General features: G+C 49.6%; 1 protein-coding gene across 2 annotated transcripts in view; it reads left to right on the plus strand.

The window, feature by feature from the left end:
- MAP2K3 (mitogen-activated protein kinase kinase 3) overlaps positions 1–17,823 on the plus strand; it is a 43,053-nt gene extending 25,230 nt beyond the window's left edge. For both annotated transcript variants that reach the window (XM_077315994.1, XM_077315993.1), the window contains exons 2-13: positions 505–528; positions 1,616–1,682; positions 1,841–1,889; positions 4,689–4,802; positions 5,466–5,585; positions 7,192–7,308; positions 8,161–8,212; positions 9,077–9,204; positions 9,738–9,821; positions 11,642–11,781; positions 12,195–12,240; positions 13,995–17,823. In XM_077315994.1, the coding sequence (XP_077172109.1) occupies positions 505–528; positions 1,616–1,682; positions 1,841–1,889; positions 4,689–4,802; positions 5,466–5,585; positions 7,192–7,308; positions 8,161–8,212; positions 9,077–9,204; positions 9,738–9,821; positions 11,642–11,781; positions 12,195–12,240; positions 13,995–14,078 (1,025 nt within the window). In that variant the 3' untranslated portion in view covers positions 14,079–17,823. The remainder of the gene's footprint in view (positions 1–504; positions 529–1,615; positions 1,683–1,840; positions 1,890–4,688; positions 4,803–5,465; positions 5,586–7,191; positions 7,309–8,160; positions 8,213–9,076; positions 9,205–9,737; positions 9,822–11,641; positions 11,782–12,194; positions 12,241–13,994) is intronic.
- The last annotated feature ends 227 nt before the right edge of the window (positions 17,824–18,050 follow it).

Raw genomic sequence — 18,050 nt, forward strand, 5'->3', positions numbered from 1 at the left:
GTCGAGTCTTCTTTTGCGGGCTGGAAATGTACACGGGGAAGGCCTGGAGATTGGCAAATCCCATACGTCCATATCCTGTTATCCTGGAATACGTAGGCAGCTCTCGGACGCGGGGGAAATAGATTAGTTGAAAGTGAATTATTTCATGGAGTAGCAAAGGTCGGAGACATAACGGTGCGACTCCTTTGTGTATTACCGTTGTGCAACTTGGAGCACGTTGAGTGGGTAGAAAATCCATTGCACATGAACTAGAAACGTCGTGGGCACGGAATACCATGCTCTGCCTGAGTTTAAAACCGGCGTCCCTCGCGTTTTGAATGTCCGGTGGAGATAATCACAATGGAGCATTCACAACTCCTTCCCTCCGTCTTTCAGTTGCAAAATTCTTTGTACGTTTAGGAACCGGAGAGAAACATGGCTGCCACTCAGTTTCCTTGAATCAGCCTCGCACAGACATGGAGGTCTAACTTTTTTTTTTCCCCCTCTTCCGCCTTTGTCTTGCAGATCCCAAGAGGCCTGTGAAAAAATGTAAGTTAGTTATGTGGGTATTTCTTAAGCTTATGGGACGTCCGCGAAAATACTTCCTCTCTGTCTCCTCTTGGGGCATCGGAAGTTTCCTTCGTGACCAGCCGTCAAAAGTGTCCTCTCCCCTAGCATTCCTGAAGCTATTCTTTGAGCAGAAAACCACAGGGTTCCCCCACATGCACCTGCCGGCTCTTTGGGAATTTGGGCAGAGCCAGGTGGGGCTTGAGCCCAACGGGACGTCTGATTGACGGCGGAGATTGTTGAAAAGTTTGCTTGTTGTTGTTGTGTTTGTGTTTGTTATGTATTAATTTGTTCCATGTATCCCCCCTGTTGCATGTAAACTGCCCTGAGCCATAGGGAAGGGCGGTATAGAAATAAATAAATAAACCCTGTGCTAGAAGTGCCCTTTCGGGACGACCCTTACCTAAACAGCCTCCGGCTGTGGGTGTCACCCGGTCCAGATATTGGGGGCAGCCCCCCAACGCCACAGTCCAGCTTTTGGACACTCCCTCTTAGGGTCAAAAACACAACAATAATAACACGTTTTATTTTAATATTCTGCCCTTCCTAGAGAACTTGGGGCGAGTTATGGCATGGGCCGAAACAGTCAATGACATTAAAATCAGCGTAATTGATAAAACAGCTACGTACTTTATATCAGCTCCTTTAGTAAAGGAAGTAAACATCAGCTCCTGCTTCCGTAGGGAAACCACTTCTGACTGGCCTTGACCATGGGGTTTGTTAAGGCCCCACAGGGCCCCGATGTCCTTCGGCAGAGCCGTTCCATCCGGGAGGGGCCGAGGTCGAAAAGGCCCTGTCCAAGGTCAAACGTGCCACTTTGGGGCCTAGGATCTTAATCAGGCCTTCAATGCTCTTTGGGGGGCTGTAGTGGGGCTGGGGTGCTGGTAAAGGGAGCCGAGGAATTGGGTAGGGGGTCTGGTAGCTTCCAGCCACCAGCAAACCCCGTGGAAACAATCTCTTCCGGGCTGAATTAGCTCAGGAGCCGCCTTCTGGGCCTCGTTCGGTGGGACGGCAAAAGCAGGGTTGTGATATCTCGGCTCTGCGTGTGCGTTGGTGTCTTTTCTTCCAGGGAAGAAGCCGAGGCCTCCGAACTTGACGATCCCGCCGGCCAACAGGCAGCCGTCGGTTCCCCCGACGTAAGTTTTCAGCCTCACCCTACCTTACAGGGTTGTTGTGAGGATGAAAGGGAGAAGTGGAGGATGCTGTAAGCCCTTCTGGGGAGGAAGGTGGGGGTGTGTGGTCTAAATGAAGGCAATAACTGGAATCAAAGTAAATTTTGTGTTTTACTTTTCAGGCCTCCACGGAATTTGGACTCCAGGACTTTTATTACCATTGGTGAAAGAGTAGGTTGTTCTCTCCCTCTCCTTCCCTTGATCGTATTGCTTTCTAGTGTCTTTAAAAATTATTGTTTAGATGCCACATGTGGTTTTTCCTTCCTCCGTTTTATCCAAGTCTGTGAAGGATCGGGGGCAGGCGGGGAATAGATTGGCCAAAGATCACTCAGAGTCAGTGAGTCTAGATTTGAACTCGAGACCATCTGGCTCTCATGGTGCCTGGGAGAGGCTGCAACGCCCACTGGCACATTTCCTGCTGCCCAGTCCGTCCTCCCTGCAAGCAGAAAGCTAGTCCTGCGTCTGCTCCACCTCCGTTCGGAACGGCTGCCTGAGAACCCCCAGATCTTTTGTGACCCGTCTCTGCCCTCCTGTCAGGCCTTATTTCTTTTTATTTGAGGAGGGGGTGGCCTCTGCTGTCCTTCAAAATGCCAAAAAGTGCCCCCAGAATGCAAAAAACGGGGGGAACACACCTCCCTTTAACCTCTCTGAGCTGCTAGATCTTTATCAGCGGGGACCAGGGATTATCAAGTTTCCCGCCTTCCCTTGTGAGGTGCCTGCAGTATGAGAGGCTCCCTCCTAAAAAAGCCCCCTCTGCACCCACTTCCTTCCTCTTCACCCTCTTCAGCCTCTCCACAGGACTTTCTGCTCCCCCCCCCCCTGAACTGACATCCTCTCTCTCCCCCACCCGCGGCTTTCCTTCATTGTACGAGACAGCCATGTCACTTTTAGTCACGCCGGACGGCTTTTTAAATCTCTCTCCAGTTCCTCCTTTCTCTTAAAAAAAAAAAAGAAAGAAAACGCCAAAATTTCCTCTGAGCATGTGGTGACCGCAGTGGGGGGCGGAAATTCCTTCATTCGCACACTCATTGCTCTGCCCTGCCTAGAAAGATTGTCAGCCGTTCTGACCTACAAATAGAGCCTACAAGATGGCCGACGCTGGAGTTGGAAGGGCGGAAAAGGGCTGGTGTTTATTTGCCCCCCCCAGACCTGACTGGCATTTTCCTTATCGTGTCTTCTGAACCCAAACAAAAAAGTTCGCAAGCTCCTGGTTCTGCCAGGCCCCTGGCGTTTCATTTGTGGGTGCCGAAAAGGAACCGCCACTCTGCACCCCGTCTGTGAGATGCCCATGCTTAAGACCCAGCGTGGTGTCATCGTTAAAATGGGTGGCTTCTAATCCCGTGGGCCGGGTTTGATTCCCTGCTCCTCTGCATGCAGCCAGCTGCATGACCTTGGGCTAGTCACAGCCCTGATGGTGCAGTTCTAACTGAGCGGTCCTCTCAGGGCTCTCTCCGCCTCACCGACTTCACAGGATGTCTGTGGTGGGGAGAGGAAGGAAGGGAAGGCAATCGTAAACTTCAGGCAGTGAGAAGTGGGGTATAAATACCAACTCTTCTTCTTAATCCTGGGTGGCTTTACTTTATTCTGAAACGCTTTAGCTTGTTTTCATGGGGTAGAAATTTGAACTCCCGGTTCATTTGCCTTCGGAGGACTCTTTAAAGCAGGTCAAGGAATCCGCACGACCCACCCCAATTTCGAATACTGTCAAACCGGAGAGTTTTTATTAAGCAAGCTGGATTCGGCTCCAAGAAAAAGCGAAATCCTTTCCTCGATCTGTATGCACATCGACAGGTTCCTTTCTTTCTTAGAGCATTCCAAGGTCACTTTTTCTCCCCAGAGGGGAAATATCCGAGTGCAAAACAATCCCATTTAAATACAGTTGAAACAAGCAAGCGCTATGGACAGGACCTGATCCGCAGTGCCGGCTAATACAGAGGTGCTCACCTGAGCCGGGGGCTCCATGCTCAGGCTTAAGTACCTGCAAGCAGAGTGGGAGACTATGCTCTGAGAGTATTCCCCTGTGCCAGCCAGCTAGCAGGCTCTTTCTAAAGATATAGCTTCTGCTTGTCTGTTATTTCCTAAAAATCCGTCCTTTCCTCCTGCCCAAGGCTAATCTTGCTAGCCTTCCCACATCTGTTGGGGATGATCTTTTCCAGGATCACTGTCTTAGGGACCAGAAACCTGCTGAGTTTTGTCACTTTGGGAAAGAGCCAAATATTTGGTGTGTTCCTTCTTTCTGCTTCCAGCGCTTGCCCAGAGGTAGTCTGCTGGTTCGTGCTTGCTGCTCAAAGACAAACAAGAAAGAAAACCGAGGCAGATGGCGTGGAGATTGCAGAGGCGGGGCGGTGGGTGGGGGCTTTGAAACACTGTGAAGAGGGACGCCGATTTTTGGGAAGGGAAGCGGTGTAGAAAGCCGGCTTCCTTCCTCTCTGCGGTTTCCTCTCCGTGGTTTCTCCCCGAATGCATTTTGGGACTGTGCAACATCGAGAGACACATTGCACATGACTCTTTTCAAGCCGCCGTGCTTTCTGAACCGTGCCTGCCACCCTGACCCACAAAGCTGTTCGGCGCGCCAAGTTCCACGTTGTTGACAGCTGCGGCTAATAAACCTGCTTTGAATCAGATCCAAATGGGGAATAAAATTGGCGGTCGGGTTTCCCGTCCAGGGTTCAAACACCTAGGAACGACAGGGCGATTGAGCAGCTACATTTCCTCATGCACATAGCTGTGTCGGTCGCACTAGTTTTCTGCTTGCAAAATGGCGTGTGCGTGTGTGCGTTTTTCCCCCTTGATAGGAGCGACACTCTAGGAATGGCGTTGAGCCCGCTGCATCTAGCAGCAGTGAGTTCCGCAGTTCAGTGGCTTGCTGAGCAAAGGACCAATCCATTTCCACCTAGGGAGGAATTGTGTTAACCTGTCAGAACGTCCTTGCTGACCTCTCCTTTTCTGTCCCTTTCTCCCAATCGGCAGAACTTCGAAGTAGAGGCCGATGACTTGGTCAGCATGCAGGAACTTGGGCGTGGCGCGTACGGCGTGGTGGAGAAGGTCTGGCACGAGCAGAGTGGGACCACCATGGCTGTGAAGGTACTGGACATTGCAAGTTACCCCTGCAAAAGACTGTGAAGAGGAAATGGGGAAGTTCTTCTCTTTGTTGACAAAGTGCGGAACGCCAGAATGATGCAGAAAGGCTTTCTGATTCATGGGCTGCCGTTCCGTGATTGGCGTCCATCGGAGTAGCACGGAACAAGCCCTGCTCGATCAAACCAAAGATCCTTGTTTGGGAAGGGCCATTGCTCAGGTGCAGGGTTCAACCCCTGGCACCTCCAGTTAGGAAAAGATCCTTTCTGCCCCCCAAAGACCCACTTGCCGATCAGAGTTAACGTGAGTCCCCGGCCTCTTTCAGCCTGCGGGTGCCTTGGGAATTCTGAGGCAGGGAGGTGGGTGAAACCACAAAATGGCTGCCGCAGGAGGTGGAGCCAGCTTCAGATGGCTGCCGGAGGAGGCGGAGTTAGGGAGCCCTGTAGCCTTCCACTCTTCTGCTGTGTACAAGGCAGCCTCCTATGCTCCTCAAAGGTAGCTGCTTTCAACAGCAGCTTTCCTTGTCTCTGGTATTCCGTATCCTTGGAAAAGACAGCTGAGAAGCAGCAGAAAAGCCAGGAAGAAGCAGAATAGAGGAATGCTGTGGATCCACAAAGCTTGTAACTTTTGTTCTTTAGCGGCCTCCTTGTTCTCCTCTCTCCGATTCAGAGGATCCGGGCCACCGTGAACACGCAGGAGCAGAAGCGTTTGTTGATGGATTTGGACATCTCCATGAGGACGGTCGATTGCTTCTACACCGTCACGTTCTACGGGGCTCTTTTCCGAGAGGTCTGTGGGCAGCAAGAAATCACGGGGGCCCTCTCCCACCAGCCCTGCGCGGCGGTCCGGAGGGGCCGGGAAAACCGCTGAGATTGTTTTATGGTGGTGCTGTGGGCCTGCTCGCTTTGTTTTGTGCGGCGCGTCCAAGCACTTGAAGTGCTGAGCACATATTTATCGTGCGGTCTGCACAGCGTTTTGTGTTGACGTTACGTAAAATCTTTACTGGCGTGGCATAAGAGAAAAGAGGTTTTGCCTAAAATAAACGGGGTTTACATCAAGTGTATAATAAAAGAAGGCATCTGTTCCGCATAATATATTTCTGGTAAGGGCTTGGAGGAGGAGCATGTCTCAAGGCTTAAGTATTACTTAGCGCTTAACACCCGCCCCTGAGTGCCTTCTCTTCCAATCGGCTTGCCTGTCTGTCCAGCGGCCAGCCAATCGCCTTCCGTCCCCCACCTGACCACCCCCTCCTCCTTCCACTTCTCTCTGAGGCTCGGAGGCTGCAGATCCCTGCTGCCTGAGAGCTGCCCCTGCTGGTGAGTTTCTTGCCTGGGGGCCTCCAGCCTGCAGCCTTTCCAAGTCCTGGGGGGAGATAGAGGCCATCCACAGATTTCTTCCAACCCCCCCCCCCCCCCCCAATCTAGCCTGTTGTATTCCTGAATGCAAAGGGCTTGGCCCCTAGTAGGTAGATAAGCTATTTAAAAATTTAAATGATTATCTCTCAATATACAAGGCTCAGTTGCTATACCACTGCTTCTAACTTGTCAAACCTCTTATCACTTTATTATCTGTGGGAGATGCAGCGTGATTCTCTTAAGTGTGCAAGTTTAATTCATAACCTGCAGGATTGTGCCCTTTTTTTGGAGTACAATAGCAAACGCTGGCAGGGGCTCATGGGAATTATAGTCCATGGACATCTGGAGGACCACAGGTTGACTACCCCTGGCTTAGAGCCCCGTGGACAGTATAAACGCAAATGCACAATCAGTTCTGGTTTATCAAGGGGGCAGTAGCAAAGTCTTTGTTCCAAAGGAATATTCCTACATCCCCCAAAGACCACAGCTGATGGAAAAACAGTTTTCACAGAGTAGTTCAGCCGTGGAATGGGCTCCCTAAGGAGGTGGGGAACTCCCCCTCACTGGCGGTCTTAAAGCAGCGGCTGGACAGATCCTTCTCCTGGATGCTTGAGGCTGATCCTGCACTGAGCAGGGGGTGGGACTAGATGGCCTGTATGGCCCCTTCCCACTCTAGGATTCCTGGAGTCTAGTTCAGCAGAGGAATGGGCTGCCTAAGGAGGTGGTGAGCTTCCCCTCACTGGCGGTCTTGAAGAAGGACAGATCCTTCTAGATGCTTGAGGCCGATTCTGCATTGAGCAGGGGTGGGACTAGATGGCCTCTAGGGACATCTCATCTCTAGGATTCTGTTCTCCCAATTGACTTGCCATAAAGCGCTTGACAGAAATGGAGATTCAAAGTGGGAATTTGTGCTTCACAGTTCAGTGTCTTGGCTGCTCTCCTACGGCAACCCTCTAGGGACAATCCGCCAGAGAGCCATTCTCTATCTGACATGGACATCTCTATTTTTTTTCTCTCTCTCTCTCCGCCCTCCTTCTCAGGGAGATGTTTGGATCTGCATGGAGCTCATGGACACGTCCCTGGATAAGTTTTACAAAAAGGTCCTGGAGAAGAACAAAACGATCCCGGAAGACATCTTGGGGAAGATCGCCGTGTCTGTGAGTGGTCCTTTCTCTCTCCCTCCTGCGGTAGAACGACTAAGCGGCTGAAGCATCTTTTTGACTAAAATCCACCCTGTAGCCAAAGACAGAAGCAGAGTGTGTCGATCAGAAGGGAAACTGGACAAAATGAGGGGTGATAAAGCCAGAATAAACTAAAATGTTTCAACCTGGTGCAGTTGCAGGGGCTCATGGGTATTGTAGTCTAGGGACATCTGGAGAGCCACAGTTTGGCTTACTGTCTCCCAGCTGAGTGGAGGTTCAGGGGAGGACACCTTTGTATAGGGTTGTGTGTTCAGGGGAGGACACCTTTGTATAGGGTTGTGTGTTCAGGGGAGGACACCTTTGTACAGGGTTGTGTGTTCAGGAGAGGACACCTTTGTATAGGGTTATGTGTTCAGGGGAGGACACCTTTGTACAGGGTTGTGTGTTCAGGAGAGGACACCTTTGTATAGGGTTGTGTGTTCAGGGGAGGACACCTTTGTACAGGGTTGTGTGTTCAGGGGAGGACACCTTTGTATAGGTTTGTGTGTTCAGGGGAGGACACTTTTGTACAGGGTTGTGTGTTCAGGAGAGGACACCTTTGTATAGGGTTGTGTGTTCAGGGGAGGACACCTTTGTATAGGGTTGTGTGTTCAGGGGAGGACACCTTTGTACAGGGTTGTGTGTTCAGGAGAGGACACCTTTGTATAGGGTTATGTGTTCAGGGGAGGACACCTTTGTACAGGGTTATGTGTTCAGGAGAGGACACCTTTGTATAGGGTTGGGTGTTCAGGGGAGGACACCTTTGTACATCGTTGGGTGTTAGGTTGTGGGGTTTGGCTCTGCTAACTCTCCCTTGCCCTTCCCCAGGTCATCCGAGCCCTGGAGCACCTACACAGCAAACTCGCCGTGATTCACAGAGGTAGGCATCCAACCGTTCCGGCGAGCTCGTCTGCCCTTTTTTCCCTTATGTCTTTTGTGGCCGCACCCGGAGAACTCTGCCTCCCCACGTGTAGCTTTTCAAATCTGTCCTTGTCGCGCACGTTCTGCATAACGCCAATTTGCCTCGTTGAAGGCATTTGCAAAGCTAGGGAATACCGTGCAGGGGCGGAGGGGTGTGGCCGATTAAGGAAAGACTTTTCCTAGGTCGTTTAGAAGAAAAACTAAACCCCTTCCACCCGTCAGAGAGCTCTGAAGGGAGTATACATCATTCCTCATTTCTCCCATTATTTCTAACAAATGCCACTAAAGCAACAACAGCAAAACCAAGGCATGTAGACCAATAGGATTGACATTCTGTGTGCCTCATTGTGAAATCCAGAAACTTCTTGGCAGAGGAAGCCTTTCTATGTATTTCTATGACTTTGGCCTGCATCCTGAACCCTACAGCAGGGGTGGCCAAACTGCGGCTCTCCGGACGTCCATGGACTACAATTCCCATGAGCCCCTGCCAGCGTGCTGGCAGGGGCTCATGGGAATTGTAGTCCATGGACGTCTGGAGAGCCGCAGTTTAACCATCACTATGCCTACATGCATGTTTTGACATGAAGGGTCCCGTGGCACATCCATGCTTCTCACAGTTTCACTTTGAGCCTCTCCCGTCCTTCCATTACACTCACGGCCCTGCGAGGTAGGTCTTGCCGAGAGAGGGAGCGAGTGTGACTGGCGCAGAGTCGCCCTGCGAGGCTTTTAAACTTATCCTGCGCCGTCGCTGCCACTTAAGCACCGCACTGCGGACGCTTAGTGTGTGGGGGCCCATCGGTTCTGATGGCGTTGCTCTTCGCAGACGTGAAGCCCTCCAACGTCCTGATCAACAAGGAGGGACACGTGAAGATGTGCGATTTCGGCATCAGCGGCTACCTGGTGGACTCCGTCGCGAAGACGCTGGATGCCGGCTGCAAACCTTACATGGCGGTGAGTGTCCCCACTGGAGGGGCTGCTTTTGCCCTCTCCTCTTTATACGGGGAGGAAGCATTCAGTCCGTCAGTGCCTTCTGCCCACAACTGGAAACAATCCAGCCCGGGAGGATTTTCCCCCAGAGTAAATGTCAGTTTGCAGGTGGACCTTGAGGGGGGGGCTGTCTTTTTGAGCTTGTGCACACCTTTGCAATCCTGAAACCCTGGTGGGCGTGCACACAGAACGGCTGCCGTCGAAATCTACCCAGCCCGTCAAATTCCCGGTGACCAATTAGAAGTCCTCCTGGATGCTGGATGAAGCTCCACCTGGCCCCTGCCCACTTTCTAAAAACTCTTGGGGGGGCACCCGGAAAGGTGATCAGCAGGTTCCAAGGGGGCCACATGAGCCCCCCTGATGTAGACTGTTTTGGGTGTCTGTAGCGTGCATGCTCAACGCCCACCCTTGCAGGGAGCTCTCACCCTGTGTGTGCCCCCTCTTATAACACGGCTGCTTTGACTTTCTGTCCCCCCCCCCACCCGACCCCTTTGCAGCCAGAGAGGATAAACCCTGGTCCCGACGTGATCCAGAAGGGATATAACGTGAAATCAGATGTCTGGAGCTTTGGGATTACCCTGGTAAGATACAGAGTGGACGTCTCTTGTTTTTTTGGCATTTTAAGCCTGGCTGCATACCTGGCTCCTGAGACGGCTCCGGGCCGTATATATGGTACGATGAAAGAGATTTTGGGAAAACCTCTCCATCACCTTTAAACCTTTAGTTCTGGCCAGGTGAAAATTGCAAGTGAGGTTTAAAGAGACAGGAGGGGGAAAGGAGATTGCAGTGAGCCCCCCCCCCCTTGACACCCTTTTTCCTCCGTGTTTTGCATCTCTGGTTTCTCCAGCAGGTGGCAGTAGTCTGATTTGTAGTTAGTCTCAACTAGTTAAGTCTCAAACCTTTGCCCTGTAATCTAGTGCGCCAGGATTGGGCATGACTTGTATTTTTTTGCATTTTGTTTCGGGCATAATTTATTTGGAATGTGGCAAATCCAGGTCCCAAAATTTTCTTTTGGTACACTTTCGTTCGATTCCTGCCCTTTGTCCAAAGAGTGCAGGGAGGTGTTTGTCAGATTTTCCCTTTTCCATGTTCTCTCTTCAACAGACTAGACTAGGGTCTATTCTAGCCCAAGGTCACCGAGCAAACTTCATGGAAGAGCGGGTGATTTGAACCCAGGTCTTCCAGATCCAAGTCAAGCATCTTAAACCCAATACCAGGAGTCTCTGTGGACTACGATTCCCATGAGCCCCTGCCAGCATCATGCTGGCAGGGGCTCATGGGAATCATAGTCCATATACTCTATTAAGCTGGCTAGAGAGGAGCAAGAGATAGAGCTAACACAGGGACACATTAACCCTGCTGTTTACATTTTTATAACCATCTGTAGGCCTTTGTGTGCCAACCACGGATGCCGTTCGTGCATCTGATTAAGTGGTCCCTGAGTTCAAGAAACTCTATACTGCAATCATCTTGCGTTTCTTTTTCTGTTTGCCTCAGTAGGCTAGCGGGCCTCCCTTCCTGCCGATCATGGGGGGGAAAAGTATTAAAATGCGATTTATTCTCTTGCGTGCTTGGGGTGAGTGGGGCCTTGATGGAACTTGAGCAGTTCCGCAGGGCCTGCAAAAGGGAGGTCTTCCACTGGGCCCATGAGCCTCCCTCCCGTGAAACTATGCATGAGCCACAGATATGCTTCAGTTCTCATGACCGTTCTGTTGTTCAACTGTACTATTTATTTGTTTCTGTTGGCTGCAGAGGAGAGGACACGCAGTAATGGGTTTAAACTTCAAGTACAACGATATAGGCTAGAGATCAGGAAAAACATGTTCACAGTCAGAGTAGTTCAGCAGTGGAATAGGCTGCCTAAGGAGGTGGTGAGCTCCCCCTCACTGGCAGTCTTCAAGCAAAGGTTGGAGACACACTTTTCTTGGATGCTTTAGGATGCTTAGGGATGATCCTGCGTTGAGCAGGGGGTTGGACTAGATGGCCTGTATGGCCCCTTCCAACTCTATGATTCTATGATTCTATACACACTTTTCTTGGATGCTTTAGGATGCTTAGGGCTGATCCTGCGTTGAGCAGGGGGTTGGACTAGATGGCCTCTATGGCCCCTTCCAACTCTATGATTCTATGATTTATTTATTATTTGTTTTTTACCCCGCCACTCCCAGACAAGCTGGCTCACAACGTTTACTCTGTTGTTATTACTGTTACCTTGTTCTGTTGTTATTACTGTTACTTATGGCTACCAAGTCTCTGCATTCTTCTGTTCTGCTGTGTTTCTTGGAGGGCGATATATAAATGTAATTAACAAACAAAACATAATGTATCTAGGGGGAAAGGTGGTGCGTGATCTGATCAGCGGCCGACCCCGATAGTCCCCTTGCTTGTCTGCCCCCCTTAGATAGAGCTGGCCATCCTCCACTTCCCTTATGACTCCTGGCGGACCCCCTTCCAGCAGCTGAAGCAGGTAGTCGAAGAACCTTCTCCCCAGCTTCCCTCCGATCGCTTCTCCGGCGACTTTGTGGACTTCACAGCACAGTGGTGAGTTCTTTACCCAAGGGCCTCTTGCCTTCCTTCACTAATCACACAAAGTTTGAGTCCACCGGCTCCTTGAAGACGAATCTAACTTCCTTCTGGGTGCACGCAGATTCTTAGACCCCAAAGTAAAAGTTTTTGGTCTAAAAGGTGCTCCTGGACTCAAAAGTTTGTCCTTTCGCTTTGGGCCGATCGGAATCTGTCTTCGTGAACTGAAAAAAAAATTCATATCAATCCCCACAAAGTTTTTAATGGCTCTTCAAGGGTGTAGATGAATTTTCCTAGAACAGGGGCTCATGGGAATCGTAGTCCATGGACATCTGGAGAGCCACCGTTGGGCCACCCCTGCCTTAGAAGAAAGGTGGTCACCGGAGTACGATGGGACGTGATCCGTTGTCTCACTTTGTTTCCCTTTCCAGTTTGCAGAAGAATCCTGCGGAACGGATGAGCTACCTGGAGCTTATGGTGAGTATTTATCTCTGGCCCCTGTTGCTCGTGTTTCAGTAAGACCGTTTATGCACTGGAGGTTTCATGCTGGGCTGCAGGCTGGAGTTTTAGTCATGGCAGGTTGCCCCACCTCTTTCTGCACCCAGATAGGGGAGCATTTGGCTTGGTGCTCCTCATCTGCCCCCGATTTGTGTTCCTGCATGGGAGATGGGGCAATGAAGTTCCCAGTGCGTAAATGGTCTAAGAACCACGTGATATTTTGCACTAAGGATCTCTCCCCCCCCCCCAAGCTTTAGCATTAAGCCGGTCACAATGCTGGTGTGCGTGTGTGTGTGTGGTGTGTTGGTTAGGGGTATTGTGTTGGAAGGCCGGAGATGCCAATGTGAGACCAGCCGGCATTCAACTTGGCCACCACCAGGCCCCTCCCAACATCCATTTTGGCCCCCTGCCCTACCCTGCATCTGGGGTTCTTGCCTGGATATTTGCCCCACATCTTAAGCCAGGCCACAAAATAATACAGCCTTTCTCAAACCTGGTTGAAGGGTTTCCTGAATGGGAGGGAGTTAATTCATTTGAAATACCTTTTTAAAAATCGTTAAAACATTTATTGGGTGGTGTGAGCACATAAGTTCATGCCGCCCTCGTCCCCCCCCCAAAGAAAACGGACGTGGAAGGAGTAGGAAGGGGACCCCAGGTGAGAACGTACGCAGGTATGCGTCCCATCCCTATTCTGCATGATTATTAAAGGTTCTGTGTTTTCAGTAAGTTTAGTATTAAAAGAGGGCAGTGCGAGATGGCATTTCAGTGGCATCTGAGGCAGCTTAAAGTGGCAAGCACTTTGCTTGGCTACAACGAACTGATTTTTGATCCCCAGCCCCAAAGAAGTGCAGCTAGCTTCAATCAGGGCCTGGCCTTTTTGACCCTGGCCCCGCTTGCTTAAATGAGCTCTCTCGGAGAATGTCAGGGCCCTGATAGAACTAGCACAGTTCTGCTGGGCCTGCAAGAATGAGTTTATGGTTGAAGCCAGGGCATGTGGATTACACTGTTGGTACACCATCTCTCTTGGCTCCTCCCCTTGATTCATCAGACAACTGGCTCAGTATATATATATCAACATAACGATCGTGAGCTGCTAGTTTAACTTAACTTGTATAGACCATGAGAATGCTTTACTGAGTTTTTAGATGTACGTTTATTGTTATGCTTTTATCATGTGCGGTATTATTTATACGCTGTAACCCGCTCTCAGATTCCTGGATTAAGAGGGGCGCGGGCTATATGAATACAGATACAAAAATAAATCAATAAATACATGATGGTCCAACTTCTCAAACCTTGAGGAATGTTTCAGGTTTCCTCAGCCGTGAAAAAGCTCAGAAAGGCTGCAGTAACACATCCCAGTTTTTTTGCCTGGCTTGTTGGGATGAAGCAGTTACAATAAGGACTGTAGCAACTGGCTTTGGGTATGAATTTCTGTTGATTTATGCCAGGGGTAGTCAAACTGCGGCCCTCCAGATGTCCATGGACTACAGTTCCCAGAAGCCCCTGCCAGCATTCGCTGGCAGGGGCTCCTGGGAATTGTAGTCCATGAACATCTGGAGGGCCGCAGTTTGATTACCCCTGATTCATACGAACTTGTGTTGTTGTTTTTGGTTTTATATGCTGATGTAGGCCTCCCTCAGACCCTTTTGGAGAGGGGCGGCCCGGAAATCTCATAAATAAATAAATTCTCCTCATCGGAGCTGACTCCCTTCTGTGTTCCTTCCTGGCAGGCCCACCCGTTCTTCAGCTTGCACGACACCAAAGTAACCAACATGGCTGCCTTTGTGGTAGAAATCCTCGGGGAAGACTCCTAAATTGGCCACAGACCTCGCTGCCAAACGAAGAGAACTGCACGGGCGGCGTTCCCGCCTGTCCCCGTGGAGGGGGAGAAGGAAGTCCGGGCATTAAGCATTAAACGGTGGCTTGCACAAAGCAGGATGAATGTCTTCGGCACCCCCTCCCACCCCCTCCAGCTTTCCGGCCTCTTGTTGGACTCCCGAGATCGTTGTGTTTTTAATAAGAGACGCCTCTGAGAAATGATAAATTGCCCTTAGATAAAAGTCAAGCTACAGACAAGCCGCCTGGCGTCAAATTCATGGGGAGGGCACACATAGGACGGACATGTCCCCTCTTTTCAACACCCGAGCCGGCCTCCCTTTCAGTGGCGCTGATGAAATGACACGAGGCGCACTGATTTTGGGGAGGAGACTACTCTTAAGTGTTTTTTCCGGAGACGGGTGCTTTGGAAAGCGCAGCGGCGGAAGCAGTAGCCCTGTCAAAAACCACAGGCGAAATGCCTGCGGGACTCTGCCTAAGAAGATCTGTGCAACCAGCCGTCTAAACCTGTGCCACTTCTCCTTGTGAAAGGGGAGTGCTTTTCTGTCGTCGTCCCAATAATGCTCCTCTCTGCCCATTGAAAACTAGCGTCGGATGGATGTGTAGCTTTCCCCTCTCCTCCTTTGGATGCAGTATTTGGTTTGTTTTGACCCTGCGGCGCATTGGAAACCGGCTTTTTTCCACCTGAGAAGTTGGCCACCATGTAACATGCGGCTTAGCTCTTAGGTCCCTGGTCCGCCTTTTGTCCCGTCCCCCCCACCAGCCGCGCATCCCCCCCACAAGCCGCGCATCATGCGCGCACCCCAGCAGCACAGGTTTTGTCTGGTCCGGAAACCTGGTCTAAGCAGATGTTGCTTTGAAATCACTCTAGCTGAGGGTGTTTTTGGACACGCGCTCTGTGCATTCACAGTCATATGGCCAAATCACAACTTTTGGTGCCTTCTGATGTTTTCTAAATGAGTGTGTGAGCCAAGGAGAGATTGGTCTTGAAGACATATGTGCCTTGCTATATCCCTTGGCCTGTCTTTTCTGGCAGGCCCAGCCCAGAAGCCCTTCCTGCTCTGAGGTAAAATTCCTGTCAAGGTGGAAATTTTCTTCGGTTACGGTGACTGGATAGTCACGTTCAATGAATTTTGTGCATTTTTGTAAAGCATGGATGCCTCGGGTCCCCCATCCTTCTTAGAGTAATTTTACCTCAGTAAAATTTCTGTCATCGTGGAGATTTCCTCAGTTATGGAGACCGTGAACAGTCACTTGCAATGACATTTTTTCCAGCCCTTCCTGCTTTGTGGTAAAATTCCTCAGTCCCGTTCAGTGCATTTTGTGAATTTTTAAAAAAAGCATAGATACCTCTGGATCTCCAAACCCTTCTTACTCTGAGGAAAAATTCCTGTCAACATGGACATTTCCTCAGTTATGGTGACTGTGAATAGTCATTTGCAGTGAAATTTTCCCAACCCTTCCTGCTCTGAGGTAAAATTCCTGTCAAGGTAGAAATTTTCCTCAGTCACATTCAGTGCATTTTGTGCATTTTTTAAAGAAGCATAGATGCCTCTGGATCTCCAACCCTTCTTACTCTGAGGTAAAATTCCTGTCAACGTGGAGATTTCCTCAGTTATGGTGACTGAGAATAGTCACTGGCAATGAAATTTCTTCTTACTCTGAGGTAAAATTCTTGGCAGCACAGTGTGTAAAATGAAGGTCTGGATCTTGAAATGAAGAGCAGCCTAAGGAGGCTGCAATTTTGAGCCAGGAAGGAGGCGGCTTTCCAGTATTATTCTCTCTCCTCCAGAGTCGGAAATTTCCGTGCCTTCAGAAACATGCAGGGGGGAAAAGAAGAGCATGGATTTGGGTCTGCAAAACAGCCTCATGCTTCTACTCTGTCAAAAGCACTGCAGCCTGCAGTCTGCTTTTCATTGAACTGCGGCCTGGGTTGTGCACGCACTGGCTAGCAAGCCCAGGTTTGCACGTATTGGATAGCAAACCCAGGTTTGCATGCATTGGCTAGCAAACCCAGGTTTGCATGTATTGGATAGCAAACCCAGGTTTGCACGCATTGGATAGCAAACCCAGGTTTGCATGCATTGGATAGCAAACCCAGGTTTGCACGCATTGGATAGCAAACCCAGGTTTGCATGTATTGGATAGCAAACCCAGGTTTGCACGTATTGGATAGCAAACCCAGGTTTGCACGCATTGGATAGCAAACCCAGGTTTGCACGCATTGGATAGCAAACCCAGGTTTGCACGCATTGGATAGCAAACCCAGGTTTGCAAACCCGTTAACGAATCCAACAAGTTAAATTTTGCCAGTGACGCGTCTGAGCATCCATGCCATGCGAGTTGAAATAAGAAATATTTCTAGCTGGCGTGGCCTGCTTCAAGCGTGTTGTGTGGCCCCCAAACCAGCATCACAGGCATGTCTTGCCCATTGTGAAAATTCCTTCTGCGCTCCCATAAAGGGCGTCTTTAATGAATTATTTTTTTAAAGACTGTTGAGAATTCCCCTCCTTCTCTCCCGTTTACAGGATGACTTCAAAATTTCCCCCTCCTCGAAACGGGAGACGTAAATTCTACGTGGGTGAAGTCAAACCTTCTACAGATGGGATCCCCTTTCCTTTTCCTCCGAAAAACAAATAGGCGCTTAAAAAAAACCCTTTCTAATATATTTTTGTGTGTGTGCGTGTATATATATATATATAAAAAATATATAAATTATATTTAAGAAACAACTTGATGATGAGTATTAAGAAAGGGAGCCAGAAACTTAAAAAGAAGCCGCTGGGAGAACTGTTTTAAACAAATAAACGGGATTGCGTGGCTTACGAAGCTGCCTATTTTTCATTAGTACTTTGTAAAGAAATCCGTTCCCTAGATGCCTACTCCTCTGCCCTGGTCTTTGAAGATCTTTTGGGGAATGGGGGAGATTAGTGATTCTTCCTCCCCATTTGTAAAGTCCCCAGCCTTGAAGGATTCTCATGGTTCTACATTTCTACGCCACGGGCTCTCTCTCTCTGTTGAAATTTCCAATTTTTCGACCCTTGTGGGATTTTTCTGGGTTTCTCTTGTCTCACACTCCGTCCTGAGTGCCTGTATGCATCACTTTTTATCATGGATGGTTTTAGGTTTTGTGGCCCCACCTTGCAGGGTGGGATGTTTCCTGCTGTGCCCTTTAATGCAGGGGTAGTCAACCTGTGGTCCTCCAGATGTCCGTGGACTACAATTCCCATGAGCCCCTGCCAGCAATTGCTGGAAGGGGCTCATGGGAATTGTAGTCCATGGACATCTGGAGGACCATAGGTTGACTACCCCTGCTTTAATGCTTTGGGAAATGATTTTCCCTGACCCTCTGGAATTTGCATGGGTTTGGCTTATGTGTTTTTGGGTTTTTTTTGGGAAGCCGGCCGATGAAATGAATACATAACATGGAAACGGTCTTGAACTGTGCAGCCAAAATGGCCTTCTGAGTTAATCTGTGGTTGGCAGCACAAGACTTCTTCCGTGCCTTCTGTCTTACAGCTTAAAGTTATTTTATTATTATAATGATTATTATTATGACCCCCCGTATGGTGTTTTTCTCTTCATTTCCCTTCCCTGTAAAGAGCTCCAGTGAAATACAAAAAGATGCTATATACCGGAAGAAAAGGCCTAATTACTTTTCAGAGGACTGTTTGCAAACAGCTAAACGAAGTCATTTATATTTTCAATAAAAGGAGCCAGGGATTTTTGGTTTCACGTGTGGTTTTTCTGGAAATACAACCGCGTGCGTTTTGATTCGATCCAATGCAACTTGATAAAAGTACGTCCATGGTGGATGGATTGATTTTTTACCGACCGTCCTGGTAGCCTGGCTCTTAGATTGGACAAGGACAACTTGTCCGCACGGATTTGTCACCGAGAAATCTTGTCGGACCAAGCTGGTTTCCTTCTTTGACCGAGTAACTGGCTTA

Source organism: Paroedura picta, chromosome 17, assembly GCF_049243985.1.
Source record: "Paroedura picta isolate Pp20150507F chromosome 17, Ppicta_v3.0, whole genome shotgun sequence".
NCBI lineage: Eukaryota > Metazoa > Chordata > Lepidosauria > Squamata > Gekkonidae > Paroedura > Paroedura picta.